The sequence below is a fragment of the Dermacentor silvarum genome, chromosome 10, assembly GCF_013339745.2.
Source record: "Dermacentor silvarum isolate Dsil-2018 chromosome 10, BIME_Dsil_1.4, whole genome shotgun sequence".
In the NCBI taxonomy this organism is placed as follows: Eukaryota; Metazoa; Arthropoda; class Arachnida; order Ixodida; family Ixodidae; genus Dermacentor; species Dermacentor silvarum.
Genome location: NC_051163.1, coordinates 9,725,198 through 9,748,030, shown reverse-complemented (window position 1 = coordinate 9,748,030; position 22,833 = coordinate 9,725,198). Strand labels below are relative to the sequence as shown.

At 47.7% G+C, this 22,833-nt stretch overlaps 1 protein-coding gene across 1 annotated transcript in view; it reads right to left on the bottom strand.

Moving 5' to 3' along the window:
- The window catches only part of LOC119431260 (A disintegrin and metalloproteinase with thrombospondin motifs 1-like), an 82,973-nt gene extending 69,461 nt beyond the window's left edge, over positions 1 to 13,512 (bottom strand). Inside the window, exon 1 of the mRNA XM_037698736.2 lies at positions 13,411 to 13,512. Within this exon, the coding sequence (XP_037554664.1) occupies positions 13,411 to 13,482 (72 nt within the window). The 5' untranslated portion in view covers positions 13,483 to 13,512. The remainder of the gene's footprint in view (positions 1 to 13,410) is intronic.
- Between the last annotated feature and the right edge of the window lie 9,321 nt (positions 13,513 to 22,833).

The following is a 22,833-nucleotide window of genomic DNA, read 5'->3' as shown; positions in this document are numbered from 1 at the left end:
CCCCTTTACCTCATTTCTTCTTTGTTAGCGGGATCTTCATAATGTTGTTCTCCTCGCCCTTTCGTTAGTCAAGATATTTCCTCTCAGCCGCGCATGTGCTTACCAATACACGTCGTGCATGCACGACACTCGAAATAGTTGTCACTCTAAAGATTGCGATGAATTTTGTAGCGCCAAGATTAGCCATGGTCGAAAGAAAATAAAATCTTTCTCTCTATCGCATCGTGTTTATCTGAGTTGCTAAATAAATGAATACGTATCCTGTAATAAATATGCACTTTACTGACCCAATTGAGTATAATTTCAAAGATTGCAGAACATTAGTTACCTTGCGTACACCTAACTCGAACGTTCAAACTTTGTTGCTCGGTTTCCCTATCCTAGATTTTAGTTTAGGGCGTCGCGTTTCACCGGTTATGCGTTGGAAATGAGCTAGAAGGGGCCCAAATCGGGGGAAACAAAGAAAAAAAAGGAAAACATTTAGCTTGGTGTGGCGCTAAGCGTGCTTACGACATCAGATTGCCGTTACGTCACCAGTGTTGTAGCATCTATGATAGCAATAGTGTAGTTATCGGAAGCACGCGGTGCCATTTATTTCTTTTATTCCTCTCTCTCTTATAACCTCTGATTTATCCAGAACACTTGCTGACAACTTATTAAAAAAATGTACAGAAACCATTGACGATGATTACCCGCCGCGGTAGCTCAGTTATCTAAGGCGTTGAGCTGCTGAGCACGAGGTCGCGGGATTGAATCCCGACCGCGGCGGCCGCATTTCGATGGAGGCGAAATGCAAAAATGCCCGTGTGCTTGCGTTGTAGTGCACGTTAAAGATCCCCAGGTGGTTAAAATTAATCCGGAGCCCTCCACTATGGCGTGCCTCATAATCAGAACTGGTTTTGGCCCGTAAAAACCTAGAAAGAAGAAATAACATTGACGATGATTGTTCATGTAAGCGTAGCCGAACGCCTTTATCGAAATCTGTTCGCTTCATTCAGAATGACGCGTGAGGATATTTAGGTAGTGTTTTGTTATTTGATTGCGTAATTGCGTAGGGAAGAGAGCAATTAACCAGCACATTTGTTGCGGCAGCATAGGCGGCTTTACATATAGGCTGATTCGTCATACATACGTGCTGCCTCCAGCGGCGCCAGAGCCGGTGTCAAAGCGACAGTCATCCTCCTCTCCCGCCGCCGCCAAAGGGCGAGAGGGCTGTCCTTCCCGATTGCTCCACCACAGCATGTGAACCTTCAGACGCCCGTGACCCGTGCCCCCTAAAGGGTCGCCGAAAAAAGCGCCTTTTTCTATCCACAATTATATATACATATATATCTCATCTTGCGCGACAGCATACGCGTCTCAAAGAGCTATAATGGTTGGGGTACGGCGACGACCGCACCCCGCAACTCGGTCGTGCACGAGCACGCGCCATTTGCATTGTCGCCTTTGTAGTGGCAGTGACAGTCCGACAACCAAGCAGTGACCACCTTGAAGGCGGGCGAGAGAAAGCTGTTAAACTGGCTTCACACAACGAGACGGATGGCTGAATCAGACTGCAGACAGGCGTGACGTGTCGCAGCTGTAACGAATAAAAAACGCTGCTATCGGCTCGTCGGTGGCGTCCCTCTGAGTGACGTGATTCGTCGGCACTGAGCCACGTGATGCTCGTCCGCGGACAGAGTATAGGTAATGCGTCCCGTCGTGTGAATCCAGCTTTAGCTGACAGAAAGCCTCCTGGGTTCATCCGCGTGGTGAGTTTAGGCGCGCGTTCCCGCGTTCATCCGCACTTAGCGGGCGACATTTGTGAGCAGATCTTCGTTTTATTTTTATTTTCTAGTTGTCGGTGGCCTTCTAGTTGGACCAAAAACAGGTCGATAAGTCCGCTTCTGATAAGCAACTCGCTTGGTCGATCAACTTCCAATGTGTGCCGTGCGCTCAGGCCGTTTTCACTTCCGGCCTCGACGACCACTCGTAAAAATTTAGAATAAAATGACTTGCTGCCGGACATTTTGTTTCTGACGCGACGCCTTTTGGCGTATGTGGTATAGTTATCAGCAATGGCAACAGTGGCCAACGCACTCTTCGGCTTTTCTAATTATGGTTCTGCCGACTGCGTGCATTATATACCGGCAGCCATATGGCAGTGTTGCCATATATTTTTGTCGCGTGTCGCTAAACTGAGACAAAGAAGTCGCTAAATTTCCGCCAAACATTGCTTCAGTGTCGCTAAAGTTGTCGGTAAAACTGTCGAGTTAATTTTAAATAATGTAGGCGTTTCTGAAAAATATAAGCTAACGTGCACGGCATAACCTACCGAAGCGTGTCGCATTTGTCCGCGCATGTGTGGAATAAACAGTAACTTTACCAGCAGGATACACAGGGCTTTTGATTTACAGTTATATCAATATGAAAACTTCGAAGTCGCTAAAGTGTCACTAATTGGTTTGCCACGTCGCTAAAAAATGTCGCCGGAAAACTTGTCACTAAACAGACAAGCCACTAAATCTAGCAACAAAATCGCTAAAATGGCAGCACTGCATATAGAAAATATTTGGGCCGTATTTTTATCCTGATGTAGTCCAACTTCCATGACAGTTTCTTGTTGACGTGGTGCTACTCTGGAGACTGTCAAATTAGTTCACGTTATAGAGCTCAATAGCCATATATATTGTCGTATTCGACATCTCAGCTCTGATCGGCTGACTAACAGGATGGCTACACCGTCGTCTGATTGGTTCAAAACGCCAACGTGGCGAACTTTGAGCGTTCAGAACAGCGCCCATAGTCTATTTAACCGGTCGCCGTGACGGCTATGGGCCGCATTTAAGGTGGCGGTCCCACTCCGGCGGCACGAGCCCACAGTTTTCAGTACTTTTGGAGCAACCGTGGCGGCTCTTCCACTTAGGATATAAACAGCCCGCCAACTACACAATTTCCATTTAGGACGCAATATTTCAGTGATGTGCCTTTATTAGTTTTAAACCGCAGCTTCGTAGCTTCAGTACTTTCCCGCAAAATGGGCAAAAGTCGAACCAGAATTCTAAATATTGCTTAATTGCGGTCGCATTGTTAGAAAAACTAATAAAGGTACATGAATGAAATTTTGCGTCCTAAATAGAAATTTCTTGAACTATAATTTATCCAAAATTTTGCTTTCTTGAGCATGTAGTTGCCGGGCTGTTTACAACAGAAGATTGCGATATTTGGAAATCTTCAAAAGCAAATTATCCAGAAAGCAAAAATTCAACATTATTTTGTTGCGTCTAGGAAATAGTTAAATATGTCCTAAAGCTACAGAGCAAGCCGCATTGCAGTAAATGCGGTAGTTTCTTCTAAATATGGTCACAGCTGAGACACAGTTCGCAAAAACAATGTATCTTATGCTTGTTCTTGAACATTTATCTCTAAATCACAATAATCAATTTCTTTGTGAATTAAGCTTTTTTATGGTATATACGACAACTTTATATCCTAAGTAGAAGAGCCGCTACGGTTGGTCCAAAAGTACTGAAAACAGGGGAGAGGGGGGGGGGGGGGGTCTCCTGCCGCCGGAGTGGGCGATTGACACCACCTCCGGTGTGGTGACACCCACCATTCTATGAATAGTATACATGTGTTCATTGCCCGCGTTGAATCAGAACAAGCGCGTCGTACACGTCACTTGCCATTCTTCGCACCTTGAATAAAAGCTTGTGAGAAGAGATTCATGCCCAGGTGTGATACCTAGAGCACCAGCAAGCGGGGGCGTGTTCCCGTCCCTTCCGCAGCCGTTTTCTTCACCTTCCTGCCTCAGCTGCCGGCTGTTGTCGAGTCAGCGCGGAAGTGGCCTTTGCCGCGGCGGCGATAATTGCCGGTGGCGTGTGCCGCCCTTGTGTGGACGCTGCGCGCGCGCGCGCTGGGACCGGCGGCTATGTAGGCCAGTGATCGGCTATAAATACGGACTCACTCTCCACTTGGGCAGCCGCTGCCACGAGCCTCGGCGGACGCTATTTTTAAGATCCGCGCCGTCGCACGCGCTGCCCGTCCATTGTTCATTCGTTTCTGGGGACACCCCCGAACAACCGACCCTCCCGTCTTCACGCGGAAGCTCCGATGGAGCGGAACTCTGTGTCTCTCTCTCGACGGACGGCTAGCCCTCCCTCCCGTCTCGCCTTTTCCCTTCCCAACTAGCACTCTCTCCTCTGTGTAGGCGCGTCAATGTTTGTGTTGATCGATGGCGGCTCGCGTTGGATCTCTCTCTCTCTCACTCTTCATCGGGCCTTCCTCTTCATCGTCTCCATTCATACCTTCCTTCCGTGCGTCTTCTTCCTCGCCATAAGGTCGACGCCTATCATAAATCCCCATCTCTTTGTTTTTCTTCATATCACCCTTACTTCCCTCCGTACCTCACGTTCATCGTCGCTAGAGTAGACACGCCGTTGTGATCACACTCTCTCTATACTTCTTTCTCATCACTTTCTTGCACCAACCCATTGTAACGTATTCGTTCTCACAACGATTGGCTCTCCCTCACTCTGTAATACTATATATTCTCAATTTTCTCATTTCTTTTCCTTCTTTTTATTCGTCACTGCTCTCAGCTTTTTCTTCAGCTTCTTGAACCCGGTCATCACGTTCATGCCGTATTCCGCGTCATCTTTGTCTCTATTTCTCTTTCCCAGTCTTCTTCCGACAGATTTACAAATTTGCATGTTACCTTCGTTTTCTCCGTCCACTTCTTCCTCACTCATTTCTCGCAACGTCAGTCGAGCAGGGTTCTGCCACTGCTTACAATGCCGAGCTTTTGGCCGCGTGATCAGCGCGTGACCTCGCACACATCGCAGCAGCTGCTCGTCGCGCTTCTTTCTGGCGTTACAAGCGCGCTAATCGGATTTGCATGCATGGATACCCGTGCACGTGGCCGCTGAAGTCATTCCACTCAAGCAGAGTCTTGCGCGAGGGATTCAGTCCACCGTCGGGTCGTGGCAAGCTTTTCACTGCGTGCGACTTGATGGAGCCCGCGATGCCTTACATTTTCTACCAGTTATACGTCACTTGAGGTAAAGAGCACGTAGGGCAGCAAAGAGGACGCAGTTCTACGTACCAAGTTATTTCATATAGGTCGTTGCTCATGGTCCCTTATTGCTAATCTTCGTGTTTTTTTTTTTGTATTTACAGGAGTTGTTTGGGGGAGAGGGGGGAGGCCTGGTGTGAGCTGGTTTGTTTTTACGTATGTGTTAATAAAAATATTTTGTTATTTCCATCCTCGAGCGCTTCTTATTCTTTTTTTTTCTTTTTCGACCATAAATGCACTTGTGTTCGGAATGACACACTAGTTTATAAGTGACACTCATTTTGACAAGAATAGCACATGCTTAAAGGCTGCCTCTATAACTGCTCTACGCAAGGTGTCGATCTATTCGATGGTGCCCACAACTTGTTTGACATTCTAAGCATTCGTCTGAAGAAAATTTAACCGTCTTTCGATGCACATGATATTTCCAAAGCATGTAATAATAATGATATACGGACGATGTACTATCGCGTTCAATGTGAATCGCAAAATGGTATACACACGCCCCTTTTTCATTCACTTAGAAATATGATAGGTGCCATTTTTCTTGTAAAGCTTGTAAAGGAGATGCTGCCAGTAACTCGAAAAGCATTCGTTCAGCAATTTTCCGTGTGTCGGCACTACCAATAAATTTCAAACTCTTGAGTGGATGAAGGTGGGGGGAGACGGAAGGTTAGTTCGGGGTGGGGGAGCGCTGGCAACGACGATCTTGTCACGGCCAGCAGCCGACAGTCTGTACGTGCAACAAAGCTTAATTTATTTTAGTCGTACTAAGTCGCGATTTACATTAGAAAGTTGCAGTAGTGACCTGGCTAACACGGCTACCATTCCAGATAGATGTTCTGTGAACAGTTAGGACCTATACAGCAGAAGTAAAACTACGACACAAATAAAACTACCTTTATGTTTATGACAATGCAACGGAAGACAAAGGAGAAGAATGTGCAACCGAGATGTCAAGCATTATAAAAAGGAAATCTGGTTTTTATTGATTGTTGTTCAGCAGAAAAAAAAAGAAAGAATAAGTCCGGACATTTGGCCGTCCCGACTGGGCCAAGTCGGTACTCGGGACATTTACTCAGAAGCAGAAACTGTCCCACTAAATTCAGAACTGTTGGTAACCATAGGTACAGTCACGGATAGGGAGCGTACGACACTGCTTAAGTGTAGCTTCCGTAGTCTCGGAGTCATTCGGTAACGGATTCCCATGTTGCAACTCCTATTGAGCGCGATAGTATATTGTTATTTCCATGGGTCAACAGCATGTTTAAATAGTATTTCCGGTAACGTGGGGCTTCCTTCTTTTTTCTCATATTGCGACGATCGGACAAGCAGAACGTGCTTGCTTTAAGAAGGCTCTTCACTTATTATACCAAAGTCATCTGGTCCCTCTGTCGGTGATACTGCTTTTTTCCGTCAGGCCGACCGGTTCTGATCTCCACTGTGCCCACACTCCTCGTTCGCTTTTTCAATATTGCACGCCCGTGTAATGGGAAAGTTTCAAATGCCGGTCGTGTCCTTCACGGAAGGAACGATTTCCCGGTAATAAGTCGTGATGCTTTTGCTTCTGGGCGTATTTTTGTAGCTGGAAGTTCGAGAAGTGTTGTTCGCCTGAGGGCTTTACAACATATAAAAGTCATAACTCTCCTTTATCTGCTTCTGCCGTTTCCTTTACTTCCTACAAATTATATGTATATATACTCCACCCGGAAGCAGGAAAACACATATATGGCATCAGTGGTTACTCAGTGTACTTCTGTGTTTTGTTCCTGGTTTTTCAGATGACACGTGTATAGGTTTGCCAGTCGTCTTGGTCGGTGCCTTCCCAGACCGTCAGTGCAGCATGGGCAGGCAACATGGACTTCATGCAGAAATGAGGCTCGAACGACGCCAACTCGTAAACATCTATAATCCGATGTGCCAGTATTCATTTGCCTCAGGATGGGAAGTAGTGGGTATCTGACACAGCCCAGAAGCAGCTATACCTTGCCTTGTGTATGGTTTTCTCTGACGCCTATTGAGCGAGCCCTTTCTTTCCCACCATCCGCATCCAGTATCCCCTTCACAATCCTTCTCCGTATATATCCCAAGGTCTACCTAAATTTACATAATTCGCGCTGCATAAAGAACAGTGATCACGCATCAACAGACAATACACAGAACGCCGATTGGCGGCGCATATATAGACTTCGAAGACAATGCATCTCCCCTCAAGGCAGCCAGCCTTGACACGTTTCTCTGCAACTTTGGGGATCTATACAAACCCGCCGTGCTAGATGCTTCAGTCGGCGCAGCGTTTTGTTTCTCAGTACAAAGTCGCGGGTTCAATACGCAGCGGTGATGGCGACAATGTGATAACGGTGCCAAAACGTACGGGTACGCTTATACGACTATCGGGTGCAAGCACGTGCAAGCACTTAAACTTGTCACAGCCGTTAAAGATTCCCACGTATTCAACACTCATCTGGAACACTCCACCCAAGCGTTCCTCAAATCTGACTATGCAGCAAGTGTTCAAGTAAGTCCCCTGCTGTACAGACAAGAAGGCAAACAAGCAGCCACATTCTTTCTGCAACTTAGGAATGACAGCCCCACGTTGGGCACTTCTGTTCGGCTAAGCCTGAAGTGATCGCCTTTGAGCCCCGCTTCGGGCTCTTTCTCGGCGCAGCCTCGGCCTTCGAGCCGCGTCTAGACGTATGGCTAGCTGGCAGCGGAGGAAGTGTTCCGCTTGTGCAACTCGCCTCTTCCGCGGAAACGAGAGCCCACTTCCCCGTGCCGCTTCCTCGCCGCCTGTTGTCCGTCCAGCACCGAGCACGCGCCATTTTTCTTCTTCTCGCTTCCCTTTCCTCCTGCAGCGCACGTGCCAGGATCGGGCCGGGTCAGCCAGCGCTCTCGCACAGCCCGGTGTGCGGTGCGGCGCCCAGACCGGCCGAGCCCACGGTCAGGCTCTGATTGGCAGCAGCAAACGCGGCTCGCTTGCCGCCTCTCGCATGGAGAACGCAGCTCGCCTGTATGCCGGGATTTGTTCGGCATACACGGCAACGCCGAGGAAAAGTTCACGCCGATGATCCGAACTGTACACGCTCGCTACATTGTTGCTGCGGCGCGGGCGCGCGGTATAGACGCCCGTGGAAGATTCTTCTCTCAAGCGGTGGGAACACTCTGAAGGTTGACCGGGCTCCGCTCCCGTTTCCACTTGTCCTTGCAGCACCTGTCGCGCCTGGATGGTTAATAAACATAACCTGCTAGTCGAAGTAACCTTTGTGTTCGCGAAGTGCCCTCGACTCGAAGCTGTCTCTCTAGTCTGCACCTCCCGCTGTGGCATAATGGCTGTGGTGTCCTGCTGCTAAGCCTGAGGTATCTGGTTCGATTGTCCGAAGCCTTCCACTATATACAATGTTTCTAAGAGCCGCTGCGGTGATTTGGGGGCCATTACGCTTACGTGTACCCCATGAATCCAACTTATATTCCTCGACACCACTATGTAGAGAGGCGCCGCCCCTATATAGTGAGGCACTGAGTTTCCTGGGCTATGAATTCGCAACCAGTCACTCCGAGCGTCGGCACGAAAACACTGCAGTGAAGTGGTGCTTCTCCAGCGACTCCTTTTCCTAAGGCTGTTATTAAAGTGCTACCTCCACTACAGTCAAGAAGCGGCGCTCCTCAATTAGGTGGAGTTGCGGAACAAGTCTCAGTCGGGGCCTGTTAGAGAATACGGAGCGAGTGTTTCGAAGCAGATGTCCGGCCGCGTTTATACCATGGGCGTGACAGTCGTATGAGGTGCTTCAGTTGCAGCGGAAATAGATTGGTGAGTTCCTGCTGGCCTCTTAAAAAAGGGAGAGGTATCGTGATACGAAAGTTAGCGTTTAGGACTGTGTTGTAAATTCAGGATCGTATAAATTCAGCATCGTACGCACCCCTTCTCTCCACCCTATCCTTCCAATCGCCGTTCAGCTCGGTTTGGGTCGGGGCGGTAAGGACAGCTGTAAACTTGTAACGTACGCTGAAACACCATCCTGCCATTGCACAGACCTGTCGCAAGTCAACCACGCCTGTCAAGATACAATGGCTCGAGTTACGCAGTTCGGTCTTCCAAAGAGCGTCTTCAGTCTTCCGAGGACGACTGACTCCCGTTTGCCGCAATCTTTGTCAGCGGAGAAAAGCGCCGCGCGCAGTCTTCCAAACTGCGAACGAAGACAGCTCTTGCGCGACACTCAGGGGTGACAGGCATATGCGCGAGAGAAAGGCTCCGTTCAGGTCCACGGCTGCTCCGCAGGCCAGTATACGTGAGGCATTTCTTCACTCGTCAAGACCGGAGGCGGCGCTGCTTTGTCGGAAAAAAAAAGAAAAAAAAAACTGCAACCGTCAGTGACGGCTGCGGGCTTCTGTTGCATAACAGTAACACCTGCTTACAGCAAACGCGTTTGTTCTGCAGCTACCACCAGACCTTGAGCTTCGGATTCTTGCTCCGACAGCGACCCACGCGTATCGACTGTTTTGTTGTACTTTTTTTTTCTACGTTGGCATTAATTGAACGTACTTTTTTTTCAGACGCAGCTGCAAGGTTATCACCTGCCCATACATTCATTTTGAAGAGTAAGCGGCTCAGTCATGACTATAGTCACAGGGAAGTGGACACGGTTCATGAGAAATAGTCATGTAAGGTGAGCATATAGGACACTATCTCCATACTTAAAGAAAATATTGTTTGTGCGCCCCCCTAGTGTGTTTTAAAAAACACTTTGGGCGACACTTATTGTAAACTCATCCGTTAAAGATGATTGTTCAATGACATGGCAGATGTTGATGTCGACCTGAACGTCTAGTGGCTGGCCATTTTGCGCAAAATGTATCTTAGTTACTTCGTTTCTTCAGCAACGTAGTTTTGGTTAATTTTTTCATACTGTTGCCATAGAACAATCCTTGAAGGTGACTCTAGTTATTTATTGACCCACGACAACAAATGCCTTTCTGTGTGTTAGAATAGCTCCACACTTTGTTTCTTTACAACCCATTAGAGACACGTGAGCGCACCCCAGCACGATCAAGTCTCTACCCAGTGAATCAGACTGTACACGTGTATGCCTTGAAACAAGCTGCCCGCTGCTCGAGCTTCTCCTCTATCACTCTCGGTGGCGATTCAATCGACTACCTGCAGTCTGCTTTCGTCGACCTAAATGTAAGGGTTCGCTTTAAATCGCTTTTATTAAGTTTCGCTCGTGGACGATGCTTGCTGTGGATTATAGTCCCTTCGCGAAAAGAACACTGATGCCTCGCCCTAACACCACGACTGCAAACTGAGTATTCATCTCTTGGATATAATTCCTGTGAATGCATAAGCCCCGCCATACCCCAGCTTCATTAGGTCGGTTATACGGACAGACAGATTTTCCGCAAGCGTCCATGGCGCGCTTCCCTACGCTCAATAAACGTCGACTAAGGGAATCGAACGGTCCGAAGGGCCTGGTGGCCATAAGCACGCACGAACGATCGCTTTCACGGTTCCACCAGACCTTACGTCGGCGTCGTCTCTTAATGAGCACGCTACTCATTCGTCTTGGAATGGAAGCCCATTTGGCACCGATCATGGCGAGGACCATCCTCTGTCCCTCACTCTCTCCTCCCATCGCGCGGCAGAGGAAGATGCGTGCGAGGCGGTACGGCGCCCGCTTCGTAATCGGTTACAGTGCGTCCTTCGGCGACTGTCCAACATCGAAGCCCGCATCCCCGCCGAGCCTTCCCTTCGTCACCGTGTCGCCGATGCCTGCGGCTTCCAGAAGCGGCACCTGCGTACGTTCGTGTGTGTCTTGCCCGCGAGGTAGGCTCGGGCGTTCGAGCGAACGAGGTCAAAGACGTCCGGCGCATTGTGCCTCGGGCGGTGCTTTCTCCGCTGCAACCGCCCCATCCAAGAGACGCACGCGACCGACGACGCTAGAGACGTGAGCCACGTAGCCCGAGGTGGTACTTGTCGCTTGTCCGCTGCCAGTGAGTGTGTGTATGTGTGTGTGGTTTGTGTACGCTCTCTGTCTCTATACGCTAGCAGGCATCCAAAGACGTACACGCTACCTGGCTTGACCTAGGAGCACGCGCTGCCGTAATCAAAGGGTTCCCGACGCGGCAATGGCGAGCCCCTCCGCTAAGTGCGACAGGCGGTGTTGGGTGTGGCGCGCGCGACGCGTGTGTGAAAGACCGGCGCTTGGCGAAGTACCGACCTTCCAGCGCGACGGGTTCGGCGGCCCCTCGGAGGAAACGTCGACGAACGTGGAGCTGAGGTGCAACCACACCTGCCCGCATGCAGCCGCGTTTTGCTGCATTTCCTTTGTTCGTTTTTGTGCACGTTAGTTGACCGCAGCGGCCCTTTCTTTATAACGTCGCTGTCAAGTGCTGTCAACACAAAGGCCTCAGACTTCCTAGAAGATAATTCAGACGCCCTTAAACCCGATTTGATTGCAGTCAAGAGTCTGCCACGGCCTTTTGTTCGGGAGAAGTGAATAAAAATTTGTTATCGTAAGAAACGAGACCTCTTTCTTGAATTGTTTTATTTTAATGTGCATCCGGCAAATCATGAAGAGTAGTTTTAGTCTAAACATTTTAATTGATTCTGCAAGTAATGAACTAGGTCGGTGGGTAACATTGCCTCTCATTAGACTTCCGTGTCATTAAAGATTTCTCTCTCTCTCTCTCTGAAGCCCAGGGCAGTGAGGAGTGCTGATCTGTCCAAAAATCTGTAGGGTTTTAAGACAGCGAATGTTTCACTGCGGGTCCATGTGCGTGGTCCCGATGACAATGACAATTTCGATTATGCAAGAACTGGCTTCGCAAGCTTTAACGATTGTTGTAGTTAATGTAGCTATTGATGCTCACAAAGCTCTGGTAGTCTGAATAGCTAAGTGTGGGCATTTTTCTTAGCCCGATATCCACGTAAGCCACCAGCTGGCCTCGGAAACCGCACTGCTGTACGGTTCTCAACGAACAAGGACTCAGCAGTGTATCATTGCCTCTGATGCTTGCGCAGTGGTCATCAGACTTGCCTTAAGTACTGGCTGCGACGGTCTCTCAAGGACCTCCCCTCAGACTCAGCAGATCGCCGCAAAGCAATGTTCGTTCGAGGACACAGCTCTTCAGTGCAGACCGTTTTCCCACGGGCGCATCCAGAGACCGTTTCCGTGACCCCGTCGGTACGTTTGAGCGCCGCTTTGCGCAGTTACCGGGTGGTTACTGGATGCAGGTTTGCCTCGACCGGCACTGAAGGCCAGCAATTGACGACGAAGCAAGTCATCGATAGAGAGAGGAAATTAAGATGGAAAACTCCAATGATCATTACAACGTCCGTATACAAATGGGGTGAGCAGGCAGTAACGTACCTGTACCATACTGACTCGCAAAAATGTAACTCGTCGCTCACTAACAATTCAGAAGTGGTGATCGTGTAGTGTTGGGCGGTCGGTCATGATTTGTGTAGCTCAGTAAGGGTTGCCATTTGCCGCGCTGTGACAGTTACCATGACGACACACTGTAACGGTGGAACTTCTGCTCAACCCTTCAGGTTGTTCGAACAAGACAGTAACGGACTGCGTAAATATTTGAAAAGACATGACCAACTGCTATATATAATGTTCAAGAGGCGGTTGCTTCATCTTGCAGGGGTCATCTGAGCTTGGCGCTGCCAAAGTATTTATTTACGTTGCTGTTTTGCCATGACAACGCGTCGTCATTGACAACGTGCACGTATGCACTCTTGAATTCTGGGGTTTTACGTGCCAAAACCACGATTTGATTATGAGGCACGCCGTAGTGGGGGACTCCGGATTAACTTGACGTAGGTTCTCTTGAATATTGCAGTGAAGGGCCATGCACAATCTTTGTCATCAATTCTCAAGACTTCCTGCGCGCCTCAGGAGACCGTGTTTTTTCAGCAAAATTGTTCTCGCTTTGTTCTTATGCCGTTGTCCCGTAACGGAATTTTAATTTTCCTTCGCCGCAGCGCGCGCAACGTGAATGCAACAACATGTCGCGGAATCGCAAAGAGGGGTTACATGTTTTCATTTTACGTAATACGCGTTATACAACTCGGTACAGTCGCACCTGTAAAGTGAAATGAAAGGAAAGAAGCTTTCGTAGGCATGATTAGGCGGCTCTGTGAAACTCCACGTGCCGGCGTTAGGCCGACGTCTTGCTTACACAATTTTGACGTCGTGGGCAGAACAGTGTTACAGAAAAAGAACGGCAGTGGAATCAAACGACGTGTTTCATCCGTAGCTTCTATGAAACAAGCGCTGGCCTGCTTAGGTTTGAAGGAAACTGCACGTGGAAGGCTGCAAAAAAGAAACATAGCACGCGCTTGTAGGTAAGCTTACCCGCTGGGCGCCGTCGCATTGCCAGGTAGCAGCCAGAAGCAGCAGCATCGCCGCCAGGGTAGCGTGGGTCATCGTGGACCGGACTCCCTGAGAAGAAGAAAAAAAAAACGAAAAAAAAAAAAAAAACAGAGGTCAATTCTCGAGCAGGCTACGGTTACTCTTCCCCCAATGCTCAGTGAGCATACCTAACGCACAGTCCCCGTTCAGTACTTTCTCCATATTATGCAATGCCTCGATAGGGTCATTAGAAGGATTGCCCCAAAAGCCAGCGACAGATGTGCAGGCACAAGATATGCAGATTCTAAACCCCTCTTACCGCTACCGCCCCCTTCCCGGCTTGCATGGGCCTTCTTGTTCGTTGTCACGCATTTGAGTCCAGGTCTGCCTCGTGTTTTTATCCCTTTTTGTTGTAAGAGTTATAATTTATCTTGTAGGCAGGAGGCGGTAGTCCCTGGCCCCGCAGACGTTCTCTAGAGTTGCGGTTGGCGTTGTAGGTTAGCGTATGTTGTGATTTACGGTAACGTTTGTCCCCAGAAGCCTTTTGCAATCCTACGTTTCCGATACTTGCAGCAGCGATCGCAGAACGATTGCAAGTATCGTTCTCCGACAGTTCTCCGACGAAAAGATCTAAATGCAATGCAGTCTTATACCGTTAGTCGTAGGCGGTTACATGACTGGTCTTGACGTAGGTTTCAAACCATAGACGGCTAGACAATTCAACTTAACTTTTCCAAGCTTGAAAAGAATGTACCTTTTTAAATACCATGTCAAAAGCAAAAGCCAACCGAATAAAGCATCCTTGGCACGTGAAAAAAAGAAAGAATTCATGCGAATTGGAGCTGTAAGAAAAAAAAAGAAAAGAAGATTCTCTCTAGACTTTAATGGCGTCCCATCCTCTATTCTCTGGCATCGACATTGTGCCATGATCAGAATGTTTGGAGAAGTGAATGTGAGTGCGTGACCGCAATTCGTGATTTCAGGTGAAGGCTGACGCGTTCAGGATTGTGACGGACGACCCTCTGTAATAGGCGCACATCGGACCGGTAATTCCATACACCGTCGTCCTTGCTCGTGGAGAAGGCTGTAACCTGGTGTGTACCGCACTCGGGTAGCAAGCAAGCGCATCCTTCGGTCTTACGTATCAGAAAGCGCGCACAAAGATGATACGCGTATAGAACTCGGAGAAACAAAGGAAGAAACACGATGGTTATTAATTGAGTCATTTGTATACTACAGCAGTGTGTCCCTTGCATACGTTTTTCTTTTTTCTTTTCTTTTTTTCATTTTGGGTATAATCAAAGGTTATCTGTAAAGAATAGGCTGTCTATATTAAATTGCGACGTTACACGCTCAGCAGTACTTCTTATATGTGGATTAGGTCACGTACAGGAAATGAGAGAAATAAGTTCAAGACTTCAGGGATGAATGAATGAATGAATGAATGAATGAATGAATGAATGAATGAATGAATGAATGAAATGTACAATTTGCAATCGTTTAATATGGCTCGAGGTCTTAGTGTAGAGAAAGAATGAAATGTGCGTGATACATCATGAGTAATTATGACCCCGAAGGCCAACTTCGAGGACACCGTTCCATAGTGTCACTAGAGCATTGCGTTTGTCACTAGCGAGACGGTACGCAGACAGCCTACACAGAGTGAAATTATCTTCTTTTAGGATGTAAGAACCGGTGACCGCGAATTTCAATAGTGAACTAAGTGATGCAGACGGTGCCAGCCAATCGAGGACAAATCGAAGGAAAGGAAATTTCCCTCGCATTAGACGTTTGGCTCGTGGGCCAGTGATGGCAAACATATTGGCCCCGCGCAAACCTTGTCATCGACCGTCCCCATCTGGCGTCACCTCACTCACTATGGCGCCTGTTTGGCGCCCGTTAATAAAAAACATCCTTTATACGAAAGCTTTGTGAATTCTTGCCCTAGTCGATGGGAGACGCAGCAGGTGGACAGTAAAAGCGCAGCAGATGCGGAAAGCAGTATGTACGAGGGGAGATAAGGCAACGTAAGTACAGGCGGAAACTAATCTCAGCCTGTGACGACGAGTCGATGGTATTCAAGCAGAAGCAGTTGAGGGTGTTGGGAGGCGTCTGCTAAAAATTGACCAATTTTACCACTCTCAGAGCGCATGCGCGTCGGCCCTGCTGATGCAATGATGACATAATATGGTTAGGTTAAAAAAAAAGTAAACCAAAATACCCCAGCCCAAGCCACTAGGTTTAACGGGCTTACGCCGATGACATTAGTCCTCGCCGCTTTCCCACTGTTCCTGGGATCAAAATGGTGGAATTTTCCAGTTAACTTACAGGGGAGATGCCGGGTGCGTCGCCTCAACTCTACATTCCTATTGTAGAATCTTATTCTCTCCTACCTTTGATTTCGACAGCTAAGCAGGTTTGTCAGAGTACAAACATCCATCTTACTATAGTTGCCCCTAAGCCCGCTAAGTACCACTATAACTACCCGCATGCATTGCAGCAGCGGTGGCGTGGTGAAACTTGTCGTGAAATCGGTATATTATTGATTTATGTAATAACAGATTATCTTATACGTGTAGATTGTGTGGTAGGCACTTTACGTCTGAAGCCCATAGGCTTTGGAAGATGCGGGTCGAAATGTTTTCAGATTAACTTCCACCCCATGGGACTGTTGAGTGTGCACGTGCACTGTAATTTCAGCCCAACAGCCTCCGTCTCCATAGCAACGTCACCGATACTGCCAGAAATCAAGACGGTTCTCGGAGCAGAACAGCGAAACTGCTTAGCCGTCGCAACGTTAAATACTAGGAATTCATCCGGCAGTGTTCATGGTTCACCAACGATGACGACGATGATAGTGATAACAGTGCCATATCTCTGGCCACGCACTCTTCAGTGCTGCACGAAAGCACGAAAAAAACGTGACCCTCTTTCTTCCCCTCTTCCCTTCCCTTACGTATAGAGTAGCAGGCCAGATGCTTCATTTTCCAATCAATAAACTACTCTATGGCCGCTACGGATTACTATGCACACGATAGGTATCAATTATTCGTTTCGAATGTAAGCTAGATTGAGTTATTTTATCTATATTTTTGTCGAATTCATGAGTTCGTGATATTCTTGTGTGCACGGCCAATTAAACCTTGCAGGCGTGTCACTCTTTCAGGACTGTCTCCCAATGAAACTGTCGCAATCTACCGCATAGATTTCTCTATGTTGTAGAAGACAAAGTTAATGATCTCGAGAAAAGAATATAACTATGCAAACTTGTCGCACTTTGGAAATTAAGGTTGACTAGAACATTTGAGTAATGGATATCATTTGCCACATGGCGTACTGCTGAAGGGAGAGGTATGTATCTTTATTGAAAGAAACGAAGAGTGCCACTTCACTCTTCCCAGTGCACCCCCGTAACTTTTTTCCTTCTTTTTCTGAACCCGTGAAGTTGTGGATTATTGCTTCCGCGCAAACGTTAATCTACAGCCGGCTACAGCGAGGGACCTCCAAGGAGCCGGCTGGATGTCTCTATGCATATATAGAAGCTATAGAGTACATGGAAGAGTATGTACCTTTTTGTACACCAACACGGCACGGTAGACAAAAGCGCGCAGATGGAGACAAACGGCTCACACGCCTTCGTCGGCAGTGCGCGCCGCGCGTTCATTGAACACCACGAAGAGGCTCGGCGTAAATATGTATATACAAACGCACACATTCGCATTCGCTAGCCGTGCAAGAAAAAAAAAAAAAAAAAAAAAAAGCACGGCTGCAGCTGTAGAGCGACCATCAAGAGTTCGCAGTAATCGCTCGGCGTCAATGCCGCAACGCTACCTGGAGACGACGCGCGCGCGGGAGCGGGTACAGCAATGGCACTTCTCCGGGTCCTGCCGTTGCACAATGGTTTTGCCTTATTCGAAAAAGAACCGCGGGTCTCATTGTGTGTTCGCGCAGCGGAAAGTGAGAGGCTGTGGCCGAGGGGCTTCTTGCCCAACTTCCTCAGACGCTTCTTTCAGGCTCCGTATACCTCTCTCTAGTGGAGGTACCGGGAGACGGTCTCACTCGCGGCGACTCTTCTGTGTTGCCTTTGCTGTCGTTGGCGTCGTCTTCGTCGGTGCGCGACGAGAAAAAAGAAAGACACGGGGCGTTGGTCTCATGCGGAGATGGTCGCTTGCGGCGAGAGCAAGTGGAGTCGGTGAAACACAACGCACGGAAGGAAACACCGTCAGACCCACTTTTAATTTTTCTTTTCTTTCCGCACAGTCGACACCACTTCCTTCCAAAAAGGAGACGACGTCGTTGCAAACCGCGGAAGTAAAAAAGAGTAATGTTCTGAATGTCTCCTAAACTCTAAGGGAAAACAAGAGAGGTCTTTTTATTTCTCCCATCCATCGTTTGTGTAATTTCCGCGCTCTCGTGAAAGGGCGAAAGCGTGACGAACTCCAACGTCGGTATTCTCTCGGTCTGCGTGTGTACGCGTGCGGCAGCGCTGTATTATGTGCAGCGTATATGTTTGCTGCTTTTGCTAGGAAATGTCAAGGTAGGGCGTGCTTTCAACGAGGAAGTGCCCAGATTGACTTGAACGCCAGTGTCAGTTGTGGAGAGACAAAACGGAGCTGCTCAGATTGTCGGCGGAACGCTTTGCGTCGTCGTAATGATTTTTCCGTGTACTTTTCGTTAGAGAGGATTGAGATAGGGCAACACATATCGCTTAAATACCGGTGAGTCTCTGTTCAGGCACTATCAGTCTGGCAGTCTGGTATGGCGTGTATTCTTGGTAGTTTGGATAAGCTTTAGACTACAATGAAGGGTATGTTAAAATGGCTACAGGGATTCTATGGACCATTTTCCTAATTCGTAAGTGAAATGTGACTCTTGGGCAATGTTTCATCACGTGAACCGCGCCTACATTTCCTATGTGATAATACTGGAAGCCAACTGTGCACGTACAAGCTGCTTGCAAAAAAAAAAAAAAAAAAAAAAAACTACGCTGTCATTATTTGGTCAAAGTTCCTGGCAGAAAGCTAGCTTTACAATTATGAAATGGGTCTATTCACTAGAAAAGTGGAAAATGAAGATTAATAAGGGCATCAAGCAAGAAGACATGGCATCCCATTATTAGCACGTTTGTAAGAAGTACTCAAGACGCTAAATTGATAAGGATTTGGTTTAAGGAATAAAGATGACTATCTCGGCCACCTACAGACGACTTACAACAAATTACCGATGACTTGAAGTTACCAAGTCGAAGGATAGGTGTGAAGGTTAAATGCATGAAACTAAAGTAATGCTCACTAGTCTGGCCAGAAAGGAAGAGTTATTCACTAATAGTTAGCCATTTGAAGCCTCTTATTAATGTCATGGTTGACGACGAAAACATCTACAAAACATTTCAGTTGCCTGTTTTCTGTGTCGAGTGAAGAAGTATGTCTGTCTAGGCGAAATTGTTACAGGAGACTCGGATTCTGAGCAAAAATATGTTGACAAAAATAATTGGTTGGCCTTTGACAGGTGCACTCCGTAGTCTTGACCAGTGGCTTATCAATATCATTAAAATGCAAAGGAAATGATCAGTGCTCTTTGCCACTATTAAACGGCAGAACATATACTTGGATGATTACGATTAATTAAATGAAGCTCTAAGGGCCGCTTAGCGAATGATAAAATAAAGAGAAGGCTTAGAAGGAGCAGATGCTGCCAATTTCAGGGCCGTCGCGATAATTTTGTGCGCGAATATTAACGTGACTGTGTCACCGGTAACCCGAACCGCCACTTAGGATGAATTTGCTCGCTTCCAGGCGCACAAAGTAACAACAGATACTGAACAGTGCACAGCGGCGTTCAAGTGATGAACAATATTGAGCATTGATTTACATAAGCCATGCCGAATATGGTCATGTAAGCATTTCGTTTGGTAGTATGGCTGAGGTTGCTAGATCAGGTGAAGGAGTACATTAGAACTCTTAACGGAGTCATTGACTGTGGACTTTTAGCTGAGCCTGTGTCTTTTTTATTTATCTCTCTCACGAAGCCTCACCTTTCGGTATGACGGACCTGTACGTTATTCCGCGTGTGTAACATTTCAGTCTGCTTTCATATCTTATTTAGCTTTGTAAGTCTCTCTGTCTTATCTCTTCTGGCGGGATATTAATACGTGTAACTTAGCGCTTTATCAGCATTTAAGTATACGCTCATTACTCCTACTTCGCTACAGCGATTCGGCGACGCGGAGTTCGGTTATGTTGAGCATGAATAAACTGCGACAAAATGCGCCGCTCGAACGACGAATGCATCTTTGAAATGTTGCCAGCGCACGGAAATAAATGCGTCGACGAACACAGGCATGAACATTGTAACCGTTGTGTGCGCGGCCGCATGTACTTTTATTACGCACGTGGCAGGAAGTTCTCCTTAGCACGTTCTGTGAAACTTCGTGCACTTTACTGTCACAGTGCTGAGCGGATAAAGCGCATTTATGAATACGGAATGATGCCGCCAAGTTGGCATATCGACATTACATTGAACCAGAAGGTGTTGTTGTTAATTAAGAAATGCGTAGCTAAACATTGTAAAAGCAAGAATGGTCAGGATAAACCGTCATGACTTTCATTGAACGCGAGCTAACATAATACAGCGTTTTTAGGCTGGCTGGTGCTTCTTGTTCTGTCCTCTCTATGTGCTGTACGTTTGCTTATGATGGTACCACTTATGCGTTGCGTTCTGCCACCTCGTTTCTCCCATCATCATCCCCCATTGCGACACTCTTTCTTCCCCTCTTCCCTTTCCCTTACGTAGAGTAGCTAGGCCACATACTTCATTTTCCGGCCGACCTCTCTGCATTTTCCAATCAATATACTTCTTCTTTTTCTGCGTCCCGTGTCGCACGGTTCGAAACCTACTGTTTAACAAGATACAAAACGCTTATTCAGAATAGGGCTCGACACAGGCTTGTTGTGTCAACGAATTCATCAAGCTCTGTCACAGTCTTGACGCAACGTTAGGCAACGCCTTTTGCCATGGTCGTTGTTGACAGCTTTTATTATAAATTAATGACAAATAGACCCTCTCTACTCAGCATCAGCAGTAATTAGGACATAGCGATGAAATCCCACGAACTTTTTCAGAATGAGAAACTCTCGGAATGAACTTTCTCTTATGGAGGCGACTGCTCTTGTAAACGAAACCCGTTGGCGACACGGCGCAGGGCTTAGGTTGGAAATATGCAGAATATTGCTTTACGTTTTAAACGGTTCTTACAGTTGCCGTTTTTGGCCGCTGGCCGAGGAAGGCTAAATAAACATTTCTACTATTAGAGCGCCTAACGCCCTGCCCCCAGTCGGTGCTCGAAGACGTGGCTCATAAACGCGTGCCGCTCGCTCATATATGCGTACCTGTATTTAGACCGCTTCGCTCTTCGAGACGGCCATTTAACGCTCTTTAGGGCCGCTAATGCGCGCGCACTCAGAAACGAATCGGACGCAGCTCGGGAAAGTCGAGGGGGGTGAGTTGGAAAGCGAAGAGGGGAGAGAGGGCAGCGAGGTTCAGTGGGGCGGCCGATCGTTTCAAGATCGTTGAGAGATGCTCTCCTCTTCGGCGCCTTTTACGCGACCCGAATGCGGAAGGAGTGTAGCCGAGTCGGCCGGCCAGAAAGACGAACGGGTCACTTTCCTCGCGCGCTCGAATGTCTCGCGAGAACGGTGCAGCACGTGTTTAATCTGAAACTGTAGTGCGGGCACGCTAAAACACGGTAACGCATAACAGAAGCACGCATTAATTGCCACAATTTTGTGCGTATATTAACAGAAGTGGATTTTAATAAATTTGCCATGTCTCTAGAAATACAGAATATCGGGGCCTAGTTAATGGCTGAAATGTTACAGTTTACTTGTGGCATATTTATTTACCTTTAGTTTACGTATACGCCCGAAGTGAACGTTATTCTTAATGCGAAGCGGTATAAACGTGAAAAGACGTAGAACGCTTATCTTTTGAAGCTATAGCGCAGGCGAACAAGCGTGCATACTTTGATGTACTCACTAGGCCGCTTGCAGATGTGTACTGCTTTCACTTAACCTTTAGTTGTCACTAATAGTTAACGTATAATGTTTTGCCGCACGCTGGGCACTCACGATGCATTCATATCGGAGTATCCTTTGTTGGTGTTGTGCAATTTTTCGCGCTCTTGTGCGGTGCTTTCTAAATTCAAATAGCGGCACAGTGATTTTTTGTGTGTTTATTGTTTGTCGTGTCTAATGATTACATCAACCAAATCGAGAGAAATAGAGAGGAAAGGCAGAGAGGTTAACTAGATGAAAGGTTCCTGTTTACTACTCCGCACTAGGGTGGAGGGAAGGGGGTGGAAAAAGGGACTGAGAGAAAGAGAGAGCGATACAGAGAATGAAAAAAGTAACGGCTACCAAAGTACGTGCTCTAATTTCCTCGGGCGGGAAAGTTCTCGAACGTGAGCCTTAGGTTATTGCAATATGCATATATGAGAGTATATGAGAGTATATGCCGAAGCATAGCGTTTCCTTTCTTAGGGTTGGTTTGCGCACGTGGGCCCATATATCGTTTTGGCTAGGAAACTTGCAGACTATAGGTTACACATTTGAGCACAGACGGATCACAGAATGCGGTAAGCAACGACTTCGCACCATGCTAAAAGAACAGAGCGCCTTTACACATCGGTGAAACAAAAAGCGGCACTACTTTCTCCGGCGCACTTTATGCACTGTCTTCTGCGCACTTTCTGTGGCTTTCCAAGCAGTGCACGGATTTAAGCGCCATTACGCGTAGTGCTGCAGCCGGCGGCGGCGGCGCGTTTCCCCGCTGCCCCCAAACTGGACTTCGCGCCTTCGTAGATTTCCTGATGAGCGATGCGCGGGGAGGCCGTATAGGTTGGCCGGTCAGCAGGTATTGCACTTTTCTCGACTTTCCTAACTTCAAAAAAAGAAAAAAAACAAAGCAAATCACAACAGGGGCAGCAGTGGGAGCGACGGCTGGGAAAAATAATAAAGAGTGCGAATAGCGCTGCTGCTTATGTGGCTTCGCGGTCCCAAGGCCACAGGTAAGAGTGTCCCTTCGCGACGGTCCAGTTTTGCAGGATTGCGCGACGCGAGAACGCTGATCGGTGCTTGTATAGCGGCGTCACCTTGTAGGGCCGAGGTCACGTGCCTCTGCGCGCTCGTGCCTGTGCGTGCCTTGCGTGCGGTCCAGATATCGGATGTCTCGGCGGTGGGAAAAGCGCGCATGTATATATTTGGCTCGGACAGGTTCGCTCGTTATGGTGCTGCAAGAAAAAAAATGGAAGCTCAAGGGTGTACATAGGAGAGATCCCTGTCCAGATGGTTTCCTGACTACATGTATCTGATCTCCTGCCTCGGACAAACTGCTTTTTAACCACGTAAAAAAAAAAAAAAGTATAAAAGG